The 20,246-nt window shown below is 41.0% G+C and overlaps 1 protein-coding gene across 4 annotated transcripts in view; it reads left to right on the forward strand.

Moving 5' to 3' along the window:
- The window catches only part of NHS (NHS actin remodeling regulator), a 350,296-nt gene that overhangs the window by 287,236 nt on the left and 42,814 nt on the right, over positions 1 to 20,246 (forward strand). For all 4 annotated transcript variants that reach the window (XM_028522230.2, XM_036017055.1, XM_028522231.2 and 1 more), the window contains exons 2-3: positions 9,931 to 10,083; positions 15,768 to 15,901. In XM_028522230.2, the coding sequence (XP_028378031.1) occupies positions 9,931 to 10,083; positions 15,768 to 15,901 (287 nt within the window). The remainder of the gene's footprint in view (positions 1 to 9,930; positions 10,084 to 15,767; positions 15,902 to 20,246) is intronic.

A 20,246-nucleotide genomic window follows, 5' to 3' on the forward strand; every position in this document is an offset into this window, starting at 1 on the left:
AAGATGGCATGCTCTTAAAGCACACCTTTTATTGGTTTCCTTCTCTTCCATTTTTTCACTTTCCTGCTCTCCCTTCTGGTAGCTTTCTAGCATTATCTCCTAAATAAACTGGTTGGACCTGAACCTTTGTCTCAACTCCTGTCTTGGGGAAACCCAAACTCTTATTTTCATTCTCTGAGCCTGTTTTCCATGAGCAGATAGAGAAGAAAAAAGCCATTGACCATGGAAAGTGGGTCTCCCAAGGTTCACGGCAGACTCAGCTAGACTCAGGCTAACTGAGTCACCAGAGAGCATATCTTTTCTGTCTCAGGGTCAGTGTATCACGCTCTAAGTTTCCAGAAGTCATATAGCTTATGCTGTGTGTCTTTTATAGAGAGCACAGAACTCATAATAAATGTCTAGGCTATGGGGGTGGTAAAGTCAGAAAAGAATTCCTTTTGTCCTGCAGGTTCATGTATTTGTTCATGTATTTATAGCTTTTTTGTTGGCCCCAAAAGGGCAGCACTTCTCTTCTACTACAGACATACTAATTAGCAAGTAATAATTCTAATGAAGTGCAGTGGGGGTGGTATGTGGGGCCTTTGGTAAGTATTTTTTAATTTTGTTGTTGCTGATAATCTCTAAATTTTAAGAGACTAATCTCTAAGAAATTTACTAGCATACATAACTGGGTGTCGCATGCTAATTACTGTACTGCTTCACAAATTAACCAAGATAAGGACCTGTCCAGGAGGACCAGAGAGGTTCCATGCACCATATTGGAAGCAGAACCCTTTCCTCTTACAGCCAGTGGCTGTGCACTTCTCCTGAAGAAAAAGGTGATTTCACATGATTTTTCTAAGTTGCCCTTCCCACTCCAGCTCTACTTTTTTTCCCTAGAATGTCAAAGGCACCCGGGTTCATGACATCACATCTGTGGTTCAAGTGGGAGAGAAGAGACTTAAAATCATATTAATCTTTATGGGCAGAGTGCCATCTTTCCTCTCCATTCCCATGCTTTCAAGGAACTAAGAGTACCATAGGATGATACTCATGGTCTTCCCTGTAATGAACCATGTCTGGCTCTTCTCAAATAATGAAAACATTTGTGACGTTCACCCTTTTCTGAATCTTGGAAGTATTTCTTAACTATCCATTTGGCTCTCCTAAAAGATCAAATTTCTTACTTCTGATTAGTATTATCTTGTCTTATATTTTAACATGTTTGTAAACTTTTAAAACTGCCAATGTCTCTTTAAGGGGTGTGGGGCTAATAAAGCAAGGATTGAGCCAAGCTTCTATTCCTTCCACTGATTTAAGCTTGGGCATAAAAGCCTTGAAAACTGGAACAAATGTGTCATGATTTGGTAATGGGCTGGCTATTTTCAGGCCAAGTTGCTGGAAAGCAAGCACTTTATCTAAGATCATGAAGGCCCCTCTGGTAAAGCTAACTTGAGGGTTGATATAATTATGAAATTGAGCTTTCAAGATAGTTTTTCTGGTGCAAAACAGTTGACTATCACTAATTTATTCTTGTTCAATCTAACACCTGCCTTGTAGCCTTGATCTCTCACTCTTTAAACTACTGCTACTCAATATGAGGTCTGCTGACTGGGGGTGATGTCAGCATCCCCAGAGAACATGTTCTTCATTCCCTGGGGTGACATGCTCCTGAAATCCTAAAATTAAAATGCCGTTTCTTAGAGAACAAGTGAGAAAGTGTGTTTTTAATTTGGAAAAATAGCCTGATAAATTTAATAGGTAGCAAATCATGACAGAGAGAGATGAAAGGTACAACATCCAGGCTGAATGTTGGCATGGGAGGAAGAAGTTGCCAAGGGAACTGCATGGACCCAGGGTTGGGAAACTTGACCTTTGTTTTTGCTTCTGTTAAATAATCAGCTCTGTGATCATGGGTCAAATCTTTGAACCTCAGCTTCCTCATCAGTACATGAGAACGGTGGCCTAAGTTGTAGCTGTCAATGTGCTGACTGCTACCAAACAAGAAACACGTAATTACATCACAATCCTGCACACACACACACACACACATACATGCACACACATAATAGAAACAGTAGCTTCACAAAACCATACTTACTACATGCAGTGTGTTTTGGTATTTTTCTACTGTCTTCTATTTCATTACTTTTCAAGTGCTATTCTTGACCTGCTGAATGGACTTTACAATCCACTAATGGGTTATGCCCTGAGGTTTGAAAAAACACAGAACTCTATAATTTCTAAGGTCCCTTCCAGCGGTAGAATCCAATGGCTGTTCTAGCTACCCCAAGGAATTTTTTTTAAAAAAAATAGCTGAACTGTAACAGATGGCTACATGCTTACATTCTGGAAGAAGTGTGTAGTGTAGAACATGGCAGCAGAATGACCCAAAATTAAAATAATTATAAACATGCTGCACCTCTGACAATGACTCAGAGAATTAGCATCTCCAAGTCGTTACACTGAATGTTTCCCAAGTCAGCAACATCGCAGATTAAGGACATCTGACCTGTCAGAGAGATCACGGGCTCTCTTGTAGTGAGCAGCCATCTTTTCAGTCTCCATAGTATAAGACACCCCTGCTTCCCATCAGAAAGTGATCTCTACTGGCCTCCTCGTTGTTTACGTGTCACTCACCAAGAAGACAGGAAAATAAAGAAAAAAGAAACTTGGAGAGTTCCAGACCTTCAAACTTAGACCTCAATCCTGGTATCTTGGTCTTTGTTTGTTTCCAGTCCAGAAAAGGAAACTAGCATTTGGTAAGCAGTGACATGGCAAGGACTTTATCATTTCATTGGATTCTCAGGACTGTTCTATAAAGGCTCTATGATTTCCACTTTATAGAGGAGGATACAGGGGCACAAAGAGTACACTAGCTCATTCCGGATCAATTGCTGCTGTGATGAATCCCCCGTTTTTCATCCCAGACAGAGCCCAGGGTCATTCCCCAAGGTCACCCTGTCATACTTTGAATACAGAGTCCTTAAGGGTAGATGATGCAACCTCACTTAATTTTGGTGACTGGTAGAGAGCAAAAGCATAAATAGAACAGGACAGAATTCAGAGAGCAGGAGGTCTAAATCCTCATTTGTAAAGATGGGGAACTTGAATCCTAGGAAGGTTTGGTGATAAGCACAAGGGCATAGAACGTCAAGTAGAACCCAGGCTTCTAGTGGCCTTTCCACAGGATGTCGGACATTAAACCAACAATAGTAACAGTAATAATTAAACAGTATTCTGGTATGAAGCATCATTTTGTTTTAGAATATGGGGGAATGTTTCTATGGGAAAATTGTTCTAGATCCTTGTAGCATATAAATAAATGCACAGACGTGTTCTATTCTGTGGGTGCTGGAATGTTTTAGGACACTGAAACTTGTCATGAAGCCTACATTTTTCTGATGCTGAGGGATTCATGTTGGATGCTATGTCCATAGTAGGGAACAAGTCTGAATTATTGTGGTTCTATAGAATAGGAAGCCCAACAGGGACAGACTGTGGGAGCCTGCCTCTGGTGTTGGGCTGCTCCACAGGTGGCAGAACTTTGGTACTCTCTACCCTGTTCCTTCCTCCATGCTGCCAAGCAGACTGGCCAAGGGGCTGATTGCCAATGAAGGAAGAGAGGTGGGAATGAATGGTTTCACTTGGTGAAATCCCCTCCCTAGTTCCCTAACAGATCTGAGAATTCAGGCAGCAGCAACAAAGACCCTGAGTAGGCTCTATTTTCATTTTGCTTACCAAGCTGATGACTGCTGAGGTTTGGCTTATGCATAGCAGGGATCCACAGAGCAAGCCTGTGACATGTCTGTGATAGTGACTATTTCAGATGCTCATTAATATATTAACATGCTAACACACTGTTTGCTGCTTTCGGTCACAGGGCATTAGAGTGGATGGTTTGTGGAGAAATGTGTTCCTGGCAAGACAGCTGTGTTATCGGGGTGGGTGTGATGGGTGGAAGGGCAGGAAGGTTTACAAGGTTTATGTGGGTAGTTAATCCTGTAAGTACTCTAGGAACATTTTTAAAACAATCTCTTTCCTCCTTTGAAGGGGTAGAAATTCCATTTCTGAGTAACTTTGCATATTCTTCTGAATTTTCCACCACATGTAGCATTCAAACTTTGATTTCAGCTGTCACCTTACCCACTTTAAAGTCTTGAGAGTCTGGGAGAAGGAAAAGGGAGTCATATGGGGAGAGAGCCAGGGGCAGGAGTGAAGACAAGGTGAAGAGGCTTTCTATGAAGAAAGACCAAGAATAAGTATTTTGTACTTCTCCCAGGGTTAATAAAGCTTTAAGGGAGTGAGAGGCTTGTGAAGCCAGGAAAAGCAGTGCTGAACAAGTAGCAGTCCTAGCAGGGTAGGAGGAGAATAAAGACTGGAGAGGATGGGGGCAAGGTTATATGTGCCCCTGATTTTTACCCCTTCCCAACAGTTCCTAAACTCTAGTCTCCTCCTGGCCTCTCCAAGACAGTGGCAGCCATTCGTTTTCCTCAACTTCCAAGTCAGCTCATTTCAGATGAATCCAGTGACCATATCCATACTTTCAATATATTACTCTGAATCGAGGTCTAGGCAATTCCATTATCCCCAGAGTTTGACAGGGGAATGAATTAAGTTCAGTCTATACAGACTTCACTGCTCTGAGGACATTTTCTACAATGGCATTTTCTTCCAGCAATTTGGTGTTTATAGTGCTGTTCGTATTTCTATAATATGACAAACGTGCCAGGCACTTTCTGAGAGATTCACTCAGTTCTTGGGTACTCATAATTCTATGGATGGCACAGAAAGTAACAGTTCTGAGTCCTTTACTTTGATTTTGAGAAGCACCAAATACTTTTATGTGGCAGACAACCCTCTCCTCCTCACTTTCCAATCAGTCTTAGACAAATTTATTTCAATATTGGTTTTAGAGAGAGAAGCAGCTTGGAAGCCGGAGATGGTTTCCAGTCCTAGATCTTCCACTTGCCAGGTGTGTGACTTTAGAGATTTACTTACCTTCTCTGAGTTTTGGTTTCCTTCTTTACACAATGGGAGCAATATTGTAATCTTTGGGTTATGTGACCATGTCATGAATATAATGTACCTGGCTTCCACCTTGGCATATGGCTGGAGCTCTATGCAAGAGTCTACAGCCTTGGACAGGAGAAATGGTACATCCACATAAATCTTTTTCCTGCCGTAGGGGATGAAAATGAGACACATAGCTCTATTTCCCATTGTAAGCCATGCCATTATCTGTCCCTTCCTTGTGGTAACAAAGGGAGGAGAGAACAAGTAACAAAGGGAGGAGAGAACAAGTACTAGGTAAAGCAAGCAACTGGCTCTAGGAAAGTAGAAAAATAGTGGGAAGGTGTGTTAGTTTTCTGTTGTCATGAAAAATTACCACAGACCAAGCAGCTTAAAACAACAGCCATTTATGACCTCACAATATCCGTGGGTCAGGATTCTGGGCACAGGCTAACGGGGTCTACTGCTCACGATTCCACTGGACTGCAGTCGATGTTTTGGCTGGGGCTCATTTCTTATCTGAGGCCTGGGACCTCTTTTAAGTTGGTTGTTTGTTGCTAGAATTCAGATCCTTGAGGTTATAGAACTGAGACTTCCAGCTCCCAGAGGCTACCCATTATTACTTGCCATGTGGCCTCCTCTAGGTAGTTTGTTCTTCAAAGCCAACATTAGTGTCTCTTCTGCTTCTTGTCTTTTTTTAAGGACTCACATGATTAGGTCAGATATACCGAGAATAATTATCTTCCTCTTAATTAACTCAAAGTCAACTGAATGGGGATCTTAAAATCCCTTTTGCCTGGTAATACAATTCACAGGTTTCACCTACACTCAAGGGGAGGGAACTATACAGGATGTGTACATGAGAGAGCAGGGATCTTGGTGGCAGTCTTAGAATTCTGCTCACCACAGAGGGATACCTGGATGTATCCAAATAATCAGAGGACAAACCTTCTTGCTTCACTTTGTATCATATTCATGAAAAAAAAAACATTACTGGGAGTATTAAGCCTGCTATACTGCATGGCTTAGCCATGGTGAAATTGTTAAAAAGGGAAGAAAAGGGGCAAAGGTGAACCTGAAGGAATGGGACAGCCTTGCAATGACAGCGGTGCAGTGAGCTTATGAATGAGTGTATTCAACTTTTGCTGGACTATTACTTAGGAAAAGAGATAGATTTTTTAAAGAAGGAAAATGGGATAGTTCTCCCTAGAAGAGCCCCACTAGTGCCTATCTGTCTGCCTCTGGTAGACACCTAATAGTAGTTAATACATTATATCCAAAGGACAAAACTGAAAGCAAAGTCATTACAGACTTTACCTTCCCTTCCCTGTGTAAGAGATAAACACTATTGTGGCAAATGATGAGTGAAATATGCACCTGTTAATGTGTGGTAGAAATCCATTATAGCTTCTTAGCAGATAAAGAAAAGACTTGAGATAGGGAAGAGGTGAGAATTCCTAGCCCTTCATGAAGGCTGTCATTGTGATAGCTGGTTCTTCCCAGGAACCATGACTTGGGTGCCCACGCTGGAACTCATGCATTAGTCTTTGTGTCTGTAAATCCACAGTCCTGAGCCACAGGCCAATTAGCAGCCCAGAGACTCAGAGCTGGGTTGTGCCGTAGGCATAGTAAGAATGTGTTTAGGGTATTCACAAGTTCTTTTTTTTCAAGTGATCTGATATTTAAAAAGGAGAAAAGAGAACTTGACTGAACTTCTTTACATTTATTTTATGATATGCTAATTTATCTTTTACTTTGGGGTTATCTGCTGTGGAAAGGTGGAGGTGGACAAGTGGAGACTATATAATCTTTTCAGTGTTTCTGGCCTTTAGAGTCTAGAGGACTTAAGCAATCCCCAGGGAATTGTATAATGCCATGACAGGAGGAATCTGCCAGAGGTCACATCTCCCAACCTATTGCTTCCAGGTAGAAGCACACCTAAACCATTTCACAAAGAGCCAGAGAATGTACACTCCATGCAAGCAAGTATTCTTGTGTGTTTTGTTCTGTGCTATATCCCAGAACCTAGTACTGTGCCTGGGACATTATAACTATTTAGAAAATGTTCCATTGGTGGATGGATGTTTCCATTTTCAGCAGTTTCTTCCTTTTCCCCATGTAGCCCATGTCCCTTCACTTCTGGAAGATTCCAAGGCATCATCAGGTTACATTTTGTGTATCTCAAACTTGTCTGATGATAAAAAATAATCTAGGGGCACTTCTCAAATATACAGATTACTAGGCCTCTCTTTTGGAAAGTGGTTCAGGAAGTCTAGGTTGGAACCCAGGAATCTGTGTTTTTGACGAACACTTCTGATGAACTGAAGAGTTTTCTCTTCAGATCAATATTGAGATAAATAGCAGAAGCTCAGCTCTTCCCCACACAAAGATGGATGAGCCACAGCCACTTGACCCAGTTTCTGAGGGGTTATCAAAAGTTAACACTCTGAGTTTCTGGTCAATGGTACTCAGGGAATGAGAGGCTATAACAGTTTTCTGGTCTACTCCCAAGCCACCTGGGCCCAGCTCCGAATGCTGGCTCTTGACTTCCTGAAGGAGTGAGCCTGGGGAAGCACTCAGAGGCTACTCTTCTTCTGGGACTGACCACTGAACTTCTTGCCATGTCTTTCCACCATGCAAGCTTTCTGTTCTGTCCCTTATCCCAGCCATCACTAGCACATGAGTTTATAGCCACCTCTTTTGGGTTTGGTAATGCCCTCTGCCCTGTTGGGTGGCAGTTGACCTCTGCAACCAGGGAGAGGCCGACTTTTTAGCCAATGATGGTTATTGGATCCAAGTGTTCCTCTGAGTGTAGCTACCTAAAGCCTCTGTTTTCAGTGCTCCCCCCTATTTTACACTTGAGAGAAGGAAAGCTCTGATCCAAATATGGCCTTTCCCTTTCTATCCCCAGGCCTCCCATACTCATCTGGGGCTGGAAGAGGGTGGCTTCTCCCTGAGCAATTCCTCCTAGGTTTACTTATCCCCAGGATGCAGTGACTCCTGACTGGTTCCTCAAGCACCTATAGTTTCCAAATAAAGGGTTGATTTATAGAAAGAAAACTCAAGAAAGAAAAGTTGATGCCTTTGTTCTTGGCCCCATAGAAATCTTCCTTAAATGTACCATACCTTACACAGGAAGATAACCCTGAGATCACTAACCTTTGGGTTTGAATTATTCTTGGAGATTAAATACCAAGAAAGGATAAATCTAGGTGAACCAGAATAATCTGCTCTGTAGGTGAGGGTTAAAGAATGTAACAGACTATTTATGATTATGCTTGTCTAACTTAATAGGCACCTATGGCTATTTAAATTTAAATTAATTTACATTTAAAAAATAAAAATTTAGAAGTCTTTAATAGCCAATGTAGCTAGAGGTTACCACATTGGTTAGCACAGTTATAGATAATTTCTTCATCACGAAAATTTCTATTGGACAACACTGTTTCAGAGACATGGTGTTGCCCCTTTGACCCTGTCCATGTGTTGTTTCTTTAGCACCTTTGCAAATATGTCTTTGTTTCTATTGGTGCTCCTTGTGGGTATGATGCATTATCCTACAAAAACGCACACTATTGATGACTGCATTAGAAAACAAAAGCAAAACCAAAAATAGCTGCCATAAATACAGTACTCAGTGAGGTGGGGGTGGGGGATTCATTATCAAAAGGCTGCATTTGTCCCAGTTTCCTCTCTTCTTTTTCCCCTCTGTGAAAGTATCCTTCCTTCTTTTTCATTTACCTTTTGTTCTATCTGTAGAGTATCTTGTCCTAGGTATGGCTTCTCAGACAAAGTGAAATGGTAGACTAGACCTCAAAAAGAAAAGGAGCAGAGAGAAACTAAAGCCTTTGTGGGGCACAGGAATACACAGTTGGGCAGAATGTCCCCAAATCACACAGTGGGAAAAAGAGGAAAAGAAGCGAAAAGAGTCAATGAGACTGGGAGGAGCCAGTGAACCTAAGATGCCGTCTGGTCTGGATAGTAGGTCTGGAGGATAAGGCAGAATGGGCCAGTGCTCACCATTCCTCGGGCTGGCAGGCTGCCTAGGTGCTCAGGAGTTCCTCTGTGCAATGATTTCCTCATCAGAATCCTCTTGTTTAGGAACAGCTCCTCCCATAAGAATTTGTCTTTGACTCATGGGTGATCTCCATCTGAGGCTCAGTGTATGCATGAAAAAGACGTAGTCGGTCAATTTTTGTGCTTTGGGGAAGGGGGCGTCTGTCCCTGATCTCTTGAATGAGCTGTAAGGACTGTGCTCTTCTGCTCACCAGCACTCTCTGCGGTTTCTTTCCCTTAACACCCATCACCCATGAAATGGGATCTTTAATGTTTGTGTTTTCCTATGGATGAAACTAGGGAAATGGAATAATACTTTGAAACATGGCAGGCAATGGGGTTGGCAGGTGGAAGGCAGGATTAGGTTAAATAATGAAGGTCACGGACCAAGGGTCACAGGAAACAGAAAGCAGGGCCAGCAAAAAGCAAAGTTCAGGTGGGCATCAGGAGCAGATGTGTAGAACTATATTTCCGAGGCCCTGTGGCCAGAAGACTGGAGCTGGGACAACATTTTAGACTCATCCTTGAGCCTTTTCTCTGCTTTCTTAGAAGGCAGGACTCACCTCCTACCCCCAAGCATGGCTGGCTAGGGGCTTGTCCAGGTTGATGAATGGCTGTCAGAGTACAAAATGAAGGTGTGGAAAAGTTAGCTGGTTGGTGTCCTGGGGTTTCCCATTCCCTGGATGGGGGCAAAGTTGTCCCTGTGTCTACTCTAAATTTCAAACCTTTCTTTAGCCTTGAGTGAGTTCCCTATATAAAAGCAGCAGTCTGCAATTCCACTCCACCCAGACCCCCCCATCCCCCTCCCCAGCCTAGAGTCTGCCAAATGCACAGTTTAAAGCTACTGAAGTCTAATGCCCCATTTCTCTCTTTGTGTTGCAGCCGTCTCCAACCTGGACATCGAGAGTAAGCTGAGTGTGTACTACCGTGCACCGTGGCACCAGCAGAGAAACATCTTCCTCCCCACCACAAGGCCACCCTGTGTGGAGGAGCTGCACCGCCATGCCCGGCAGAGCCTGCAAGCCCTGCGCAGAGGTGACTGATCCCGGGCTTTTGGGAGAGGGAACTCAAAGCATGTCCCGTCCAGGTCTAGGAGTTGTTCGCTGTTCCATTAATCCCAACACTTCCCCTTGTTATAGCAAGTACTTAGAAACACTCCTTTTTCTACCCTGGAATGAATTAGTGGATAATATAACCTACCTATACACCCTATACACATACAGTCTAAATATGAAAATAAAGAGAATTTTTTTAAACTAGAATTTTTTTTAAGATTTTATTTTTTAAATTTTATTTTTAGAGAGGGAAGGGAGGGAGAAAGAGAGAGAGAGAAACATCAATGTGCAGTTGCTGGGGGCCGTGGCCTGCAACCCAGGCATGTACCCTGACTAGGAATCGAACCTGCGATGCTTTGGTTCACAGACCATGCTCAGTCCACTGAGCTATGCCAGCCAGGGCATAAAGAAAATTTTAAAGGAAAAATATTAATATTTGCAATATGCAAATGCTTGGGCATGACTGCACTAGAAGACATAATGAAGCAGTCAGATGTTTGCACCTATCAAAGTAGGTTTGAATTAAGTAAAGACAATCAGAAGCTATTCTGAACAAAAAGTATAAGGAAACAAAGGGGTTGAGGGGCAGGAGGACACACCGTAAAAACTGATGCATTCAGAGTACTTTAAACATGAGCAAAAAGAAAAAAAAGACAACCACCCTTGGATTATAATTACCAGGGAATTAGGTTTGATTCAGAAATAGGTGCTAGACTCTCCCCTTATAAGAAATTGGTGTGGGGTATTTGTGGGACCTGAGGTGTTATTTTATTGTTCAGGACTGTCCTGTGTGTTCATTGCAGGATAGCTATCGTCCTTGGTTGGCTCCCTCCCAATCATCAAACAGCCAGAACCTCTACCAGGGGGCTCTTCTGCTCCTGTTGAGAACCAGTGACCTGGCCCATTCTACAGTGGGGCATGTGGAGGCCTACAAATGTCAGGAAACTTGCTCAGGCCCACACACAGCAGGTTAAGTACAGTGCTAGGACCCAGACACGGGCCTCCAGACCCTCAGCCAGAGCTCTTTTCTTCTTTACCATACACTGTGTTCTAGGGAAATAACTAAATATTTCTACTTCTGTTTCTCACAATCCTGAGAAAGCCAGAGATAGGCACATAGCAGCCAAGGAAGAAGATATAGCCCTTTCTTATACTGGTTAATTTCGGTGCCTTAAAACCATAGTAATTAGGACAAGGAAATTAAAAACTGGCATCATCCTCTTAGATCCCCCTAAGCTGAGTGTCAGAAGTTGGCATGCCAGCCTTTTTGCCCTTTAGATTTTTGCTGTGGAGACAGATAATGTCTGTACCTTCAATGTCTTTCTTCCAAATTCCCTATGCTGCTTTAAAAATTGTATTTTGTAAAACTAGTAAAATTCAAATAAAATATGTTAATGTCACTGTCAAGATGAGGAAATAAAATGGCAGATGTTGTTTTCAGCTTACAATTTCACATGTATATGACTTCTCCTTTCCCTCAATCCCTAGTCTTTTTCCTCTTTAATAAAAGAGCTAATGTACTGATACCCCTAACACAATTGTTGCTAAAAATTCTTCTTGGTTATTAGTGCAGATATTGTGACACTTATAATGAAGAGTGATGATCAGTATCCTCTAGGAGTATCTCTGGCATTCTTACTATTCACTTTGATATTATACCTGGCTAAAAAGGTCTTCTTTACCAAATTTTTAGTGCAAGCCACCCTCTGGAAATCTTCCTTAACACTCTCACCATTCCTTTACAGCTTTGATTAGACACCCTTTCCATAATATTCTGTGCATCTTCCCATTATGCTACTTATAAGCCAATATCATAACTAAACACCTATGGGCCTATCTTTAAACATTAATCCATGAGTAACTCAGGGGCAAGGATATTTTTTGATTCCAAACACTTAGCATGAATCTGATGTATAATAAATAGGTCCTCAATTAATGTTTGTGCAACTGAATAAAACTCTGCAGAAAACTGGTTAAGTATTGAGGGCATAGAATGGCGACAGAGGAATGTGATCATTCTCACTAAACACTTTCTCTCATCCCATCATTAGAGAGCTTGAGTAACATTAGCCCTTTAGCCATAATTATTTTATCCTTTTATTATCATTCATAAGTCATCATTGATTCTATTTTTCCAGATTCAACCAGATAGCATTAAGCTGCTCATAAGCTATCACATTTCACTGTGTTGTCAGGTTTAGACGTAATGGCAGAACTGAAGAATAGCAAGCACCAATATCAGTTTTCTCCAAACTTCCTCCTAGGGACTGACAGGGATATGGGGCCTCCTGGGGTTTGGAAGGAAGACCCTAGAGCTGTATCTTGCCTCCACAGACTGGCTGGCTTTGTGGTTGTCTCAATAGCAAATCTTGGATGTAGTGGTTTTAATAGCACTGCAGAGAGTCATAAACAGGAATTATAAGCATCATAGAATTAAAAACATGCAGTGTAGAATTAAAATTAGAAAGGGACTTTTTTTTAAACCTTGTCCAACAAACACAGTAGCTTGGTAGTGTGATCATCAGAAAACCACTTCTGCCATCTGGTGGCCATGACTAATTCTAACCTATTCAGACAACAGCCTTGCTCAGCAAATGTAGCAGTAACTTCCCTGTAGGTTATCTGTTTGGACAGCTAGAATACCCTGGCTTCCACCAGAAGGGAGTGGATAATGAAGCTATAAGGAGGGAGCTGGAGTATTTAGATCAAAACTTAGAAATTGGCTGCTTTCAAGATCTGTTTAATGGGAAACCCCTCAACAAAGTCTGCTGAGGGCCAGGCATTGTGTTCAACCTGGGATTCAGAGAGCTGTAATGTATGGTCCCTGCCCACAAGAAATTCCTGATCTAGTGAGGAAGATGACAAGTAAGCAGGCAATTTTAACACAGTGATATGGGGACTCAGAGGAAAGGCATTAATCGTGCCATGGAGCTTCAGGAAAGGCTCCCCAGAATGAGTAGCACCATAATGGATTTCAAGCTATTTAGAATCTGATTCTTCTTCCCTGCTTTTTTCTCAGCAATTCTTTATACTCAGAGTCAATAATGGCTCTAAGTGATGCCATTGTTTATGTTTGTAAGATAGCGAAAGATTACTAGATGGCTATAAAGAGATATTTATATTTTATATGTCCATCCTTTTCAAGTTTCAGGGCTATAGTCTAAGTTCTATTCATCTAAGGTAATAAGAACCAAGAGTTGACTCTAGTAGACAGGCTCTAGTAGACAAATGTTCTCCCCACCCCACCACCAGAAAAAAAGCATTATTAGGGGAGCCATTAATCTAGCCTACCTACTCCTGACCTAGGGTGACTGAAAGAGATATATTTAAGAAAGTGTAGGAGGGAAGCAATCGAATAGGATATTGAGTTATCTCTCTCTGGACTGTTCCCTTCCTTCCACCTTTTCCTAACCAGTGACAACTGTATTCTACATTTCATTATGTATTTAAGGATGTCAAAGCTTTTCCTTGCACTGCTCATTTAATAAAAAGCCCACTGTTTGCATGCAGAGAAAAATGAGGGTGGTACTGGAGGTAGACACTTTAACAAGGAAGACATGTATCTAAAAAAAGTATTTAGTTCTGTTTCCTGACAAACATTGGCTGTGAAGGCACTTTAGCAAAGACTACCTACACGGTGATGAAGAATTTTTTCTGTTTGTGAACAGGAGTCAACATTTATCTAAAGAATCTCAACCAAAGTAAGATGAGAAATACTACCATATTTTCTGGCCATGGACAAAGTCAGCAGTTTAGGCAGGGAGGTCCACAGACAGCCAAATGAGACATGGAAAGAAACCTGAAAGCTCAGTAGTGTTCAGGTACATTTAGTGTGCATCACACTGACTACAGCAAAGGAGAAAAAGGCTGGTATTAGCAAGGCCAGTGGAAACAAGCAACAAGACCTAGAGAAGGACCTACCAGTCAGTAAAACATATAGAGGTAGGCCATACCCAGTATGGAATATGCTCTAATGTTAAAAGACTAGACTTTGACAAAAGCATTAATGCATCCTTCCTTTCAGTCACTCAACAAACATTTGTGGAGACCACACTACATCTCAAGCACAGTAGGGCACTGGTATCAAAAGCTAAAGAATATATAGTCTCTGTTTTCCTTCTAGTGAAAGAGGCAGACATAGACAGAGATCTTGATTTTTATGAATCAAATGATTCAGATGAAGCGGGGACTGGGTACTATCAGGCCTTTGGAGAAAGGGCTTCCTTCTGATGTCACCTGAGAGAATAAATGTAGTTAGTTCCGTTTCCTAGCATGGGTAAAAAAGTAAGTAGTGTCTTATGAGCTGCCAAATATCCTATATTCTATCAGCAATAATCAAATAATTAGAATGTGATAAAATATAATTATAATCAAATACTATCAAACTCAAGCAGTCTTGCTCTGATGAGCGAGAAAGTGTGTTAGGGCCTTACAGTGTCTATAGGTCAAGTAGTGGGAAAGAACACGATCCTAGGGCCAAATAGGTACCACTGGTAGCTCAGCAGTGACTTAGCCTCCCTGAGCCTGTTTAGGCATCTACAAAAGAGGGACAGTGTCAGTGCCTACTGTTAAGATGCACATAAGAACTTGAGCAAAGCATCTTTGGCCTGTGGCAATTGCTCAGTAAATATTGGGTGTCATTTATTATTATTGATGTGCTGAGTAATTATGATTTTAAATAATAAAAGGGCAAATTAATAAATCTGCTGCATAAATTTGTACCTTTGTCATGATAGGATCATGAGATTTCAGGCCCTGGGCATGACTACAGGCCAGTTTTTGGCAGGTGGGATGGCCTTTGATGCGGTCAGTGTGTTGGCTTGAGTGTGCTTTGGGGCTTTCTGAAACACCTAGAAAGTGAAATTGTGCTCCTAGTGCCTCAGTGATTCTTGCTATGAAGTCAGGACCACTTTATCCCACACATGGGAATTTCTTGGCTTTTCCCAGTAGTAGCTTTATTCCTAAATCAGACAACTGCTGTCATTCAGATTCCTTTACTTTTCTAGGAGTCCAGGATTTCAAAGTCCTCTGAGTGATGTGGGTGACCTGCAATTGTGTGCTGATCATGGGTTCTCTAAACAAACAAAAAGTAATAAAGTAAAACAAATAAACAAAACCCCTGATATATAGCTCTCACCAATATCTGTGATGTAAACACTCCCACCATGGCCTACTTCAAGCTACCAACAGTATACAATGTAGCTTGCACAATTATGGAACACATAGCGCTTAGCACCCTCAGCCCATATGAGCTGGCTTCAGTACCTCCTGGATAGCTGTGAGCATTTGTTCCTGGCACTCCTTGGGTAACTCTGGCATTCGTGTGCCAGCACACCTTCCACCACTGTTCTGGATTTTGGCTGGGGGGCTTATGCCTTTTTGAAATAAGGCACATTAAGAAATAAGCTGCTTTTTACAAACTCAAGGGTGAGCCATCTTGTACAAAGATTATGAGATGGACCCACTGAAATGTAGGTGTCTTACTTCATATTAATATGAGCTGAGAGTTTAGTCTGGAACCATTCTGAACATCTTATTTGGTATACAAATGAGCTAGATTAGAAAAACTCACCTTTCTTTAGCGCTTTGCTCATCTTCCCAGTGGGACAAGAGACATTGCAGATGTCAAATATATTGATATGTTATTGCTTTTTCTGCCCCCAGAACATCGGAGCCGGACTGACCGCCGGGAGCAGAGAGCCGCTGCCCCCCTTTCTGTAGTCGCTCCTCCATTGCCAGCCTACCCCCCAGCTCACAGCCAGAGGAGACGCGAAGTTAAGGACCGTCACTTCTTAACGGTGAGCTTGGTGGCCAACCAGCAGCCACCAACCAGGAAGAACAAGTGGGTCTTCGGAGTCAGTTTCCCTCCTAGTGAAGGAGGTGGGCTGCCTCAGAGAGTAAATCCTGGGCATTTGAGAACAAGTTAATTTTCTCCCCTTTCATTCCTGAAAGTAATGCCTCTTTGTGGCATAGAGTGGGGACACAGATGTATATTTTTTCAGTTAACTGGTTGCACAATACAGCAATGCAATAAGACTTAAGGAAATCTAAAATCAGGGGGAAAGTTTGCTTCAAATCCTAGTTTTTCTGTACACAAGCTGAAAGATTTAGGGCAGGTTACTTACCTTCTTTACCCTCAGTTACCTCATCTATAACATGGGACTATTAAGAGTATATAGCTTTTAGTGTTTGAGGGTTAAATGATATAAGAACTTAGCACAGTGCCTGGCACAGAGTAAGACCTCAATAACAGTTAGCTACGACAACCACCACTCTTATTCCTAGTCAAGTGAGGGTTTGGCTGACTCAGTGGGATGAGCCTGGGGGAGGACTTATGTGGAAATTTTCCATTTGAACATAGTTTATCTCATCAATTCCTGCTTCCCCATTGTATAAGGGAGGCTAGTTCAGAGTAACAAATTACCGATGGTGATTTCAGCCTTGCCTGGTTGGCTGTAGCTATAACTTAGCCCAAGCCCCAAGTATGGATCACAGATGATGAAGCTTGAGCCCAGCTCAGAACACCTCCAAACACCTGAAAAGTTTTCAGCAGCCAATATAAACACTATCACCCCAGATGTGCCTTCTGGGACCTCAAGGGAGATAACTTTGTGCCTCTGAGTAGGACATCATTAATGTGAAGGGCTATGGTTTCTGTGACCAAATCCGCCCATACTTCCTTCCCGAATGGCTGGACCCCTGCTCTCTTGTCATTCTAGTTTGAGACCGAAAGCCTAAAGAAATTACAGCAATGTTGTTACACAGTGAGGTTTTTATTTGAATTAAATTGGTATGAATGAGTATAAACCCTATGCACTATGCAAAATAGATGCAAATTATTTGGGTCACGTGATACCAAACATTCAGATGAACAGACTTCATCTAAATGAATCTGTATGATGTAACATATCCAGATAAAACAGTGAGTGATATTAGAAAGTACATGGATGTTTTCCCTACTTGTGACTGGATGGTAAGCTTCATGTCTTTCAGGCTCATCAACTGTCTACTGAGTTCCATGTCACAATCACTACATTGCTTCAGTGCAGCCCAGGAGTAAGAAAAGAAACCTCTTACAAGCCTCTTAGAGCTTTCTAGGTCTTAATGTAGAACAATTACACATGCTAGTGATTTGTCATAAAAGCCCCTGCTCAACGAAAGTTTATATTGAGCTCAAATCTGCTTGCTGAAGCATTTGCTTTTAATGAGGCATTTTCTGCATAAAATGCTAAAAATATTTTCCCCATTTATTATACATGTTTTGTGGCTCATTAAGTTGGTTTTCTTGGGGGTGGGAAACAGAAGGTGGGAGAGAAGATTGTTGAGCACTTACAGAAATGATATAAAAATACTACCCTTTGTCATATTCTGCATATTTTTTAATGTCTAAATATCAAAGTTAGACTATAGGAAAAGGCTTCAAATACTGAATAGGAATGAGGGTATTTACTCAACAAACATCAATAAGAGAAGAGTCTAGATCATACTTATGTAAACTCCAGGAAATTTACCCATCTCAAACAATAATTAGTATTTGAATAAGTTAGGGAAGTTCAAACTGTTTCATTTGTTCTATTTAGTCTGGGTCGCCAGGTTCATGGGAAGATTTTCCATTCAAGTTATATTCCTCAGACTTGGAAGTGACTCAGAATAGAACATGGTTCGATGCATTAAGCTTACAGGGCTATATGTTGCTGTGAGAGAAAAAGCTGTAAGAATAGGGACAGGAAATTCGCAGCCAAATTGCTAGATAGACATTTCTTAGACAGAAAATTGCTTGATGGACCTTTTCTTAGATAGCAACTCTCTTTTCAACTATGAGACTTTAGGTTAGCCATTTTCCCCCTTTAAAAAGCATTCATAATGAGATTATGGTACGCAATCTTCTACAACTCTGCAAACTGTTATTCTGTACTTGGGTCATTAGTGGCATGGGCTCTGAAGACAAACCGCCTGCATTTGAATACCAGCTCTGCCATTTACTAGCTGTGTGACTGGACAAGTTAATAATTTCAGTGTTTCAGGGATAATGTAGATTAATACCTCACAAATTTGAAACAAGAATGTGTTGATACATATAAATGGTACCTGATACATAATAAGCACTTAATATATATTAAACATTATCATCATCATTACTATTAGCCAATCAAGTCTCTGAGGTATCATTGATATAGGGATAATATTATGGGTCTAACCAGGTCTAAATCCCAGCTCTACAACTTCTTGGTTATATGACTTGGGAAACCTTATTATATTTCTCTCAGTCCCAGTTTCTTATCTGCAAAGTGATGATAATAACTTCAGTTTTACAAGGTTGTTAAGAAGGCTTAATACAATGTTATATAAATACAACTAAATTGTGTGTGTGTGTGAAAGCATCAGCACAGTGCCTAAAATGCATGAATATCTGAATCTCTATTCCTAATCACTTAAAACCCTTAACATTAAATGAAAAGCCTATAATGTATACTCATATAAGACTGGAGGAAGTATAAATTGTACTACCCTTTCTAGAGGGCAATTTGCCAATATTTGTCAGAACTATAATATATTTATACCCTTTTTATCCAGCAATTCTATGTCTAGAAATTTATCCTAAGGCAATAATGAGAGTGATGAAAAGATTGATTCACTAGGATGTACACATCAAAACACTGTGTACAATAGGGAAAATAATTACAAATATCCTAAAAGTCCAACAATAGACTTAGTTTAATGAATTCTGATATGCTAGGATAGAATACAATATCAACAATGTACTACAGAAAAATATAATGACATGGAAAATGTATATGTTTTATCATCAGGGGTTTTTAAACAGTGTATAGTATGGTCTCAAAAATATCTATGAAATCCTGACTGGTGTGGTTGGGTGTCATCCTGCAAACTGAAAGGTCGCTGATTCAATTCCCAGTCCAGGCATATGCCTGGGTTGCTGGCCAAGTCCACAATTGGGGGCGAGTGAGAGGTAACAGATTGATGTTTCTCTTGCACACTGATGTTTCTCGCCATCTCTGTCTCCCTCCTTTCCCCACTCTCTAAAAATAATAAAATTTGGCCTGCCTGGTGTAGCTCAGTGGATTGAGTGCAGGCCTATGAACCAAAGCGTCACTGGTTCTATTCCCAGTCAGGGCACATGCCTGGGTTGCAGGCCAGGTCCCCAGTAGAGGGGCGCATGAGAGGCAACCACACACTGATGTTTCTGTCCCTCTCTTTTACTCTCCCTTCCAGTCTCTCTAAAAATAAATAAAATCTTTTTTAAAAAGACCTTTAATAATAAAAATAATAAAATCTTTTTAAAAATCTATGAGTGTATATGTATGTATACACACATGCATAGGGAAAAAGGCTGGAAGGCTATATACTATATACAGTGGTTCCCAAACTGTATGATGAGGTACTCCAGGGCACTGTAGTAAAATCATTAGTGCGCCTTGAGTTATTTAAAATTTTCAAGGGACTCAGTGTCATCTGTCTAGTTACATCTGGAGAAGGTTCCAAAGTAGCCTTATAACTCTCATAAGGAGAAAGAGGGGATGCTTAGTTCTTGATATTTGATTCCTATCAAAAGTTCTGCAAAGAGAACTCACAGGAAACTGATTAGCCAATTTACCATAGCTTAAAATCCTCTGTCAGTTGAAAATTCAAGGGGTATCTGCTAATTAAAGCCTATCTGGGGTTCCTCCCTCACCAAGGGTATCAAAAGAGGTGATTTCAGGCCAAGATGGATTCTCAGAGGAATTCTACTGAGTCTTCAAAGTCCAGGTAATCCCAGTGCTCTATAAATTGTTTCAGAGCATTAAAAATGAAGTAGAACTCCCCCATTTCTTTTATGAACCTTTCATAAACTTTTGATACCTAAAAATCATAAACAGAGGCAGGAAGTAAGAAAGAAAGGAAAGGAGGGAGGGAGACTACAGACCAATATCACTCATTATTGATGCAAAAATACTAAATTAGATGTTAGCAAAAAGAACACAATACCACATTAAAAATTAATATACCATGACTAAATGGAATTTATTCCAGGAAAGGAAAATTGGTTCAACATTAGGAAATTTGTTAGTATCATACACCATATTAATTGAGCTAAGGGGGGAAATCCATATGATTATCTCCTTAGATGCTGAAATTGCTTTA

This window comes from Phyllostomus discolor, chromosome X (assembly GCF_004126475.2).
Source record: "Phyllostomus discolor isolate MPI-MPIP mPhyDis1 chromosome X, mPhyDis1.pri.v3, whole genome shotgun sequence".
NCBI lineage: Eukaryota > Metazoa > Chordata > Mammalia > Chiroptera > Phyllostomidae > Phyllostomus > Phyllostomus discolor.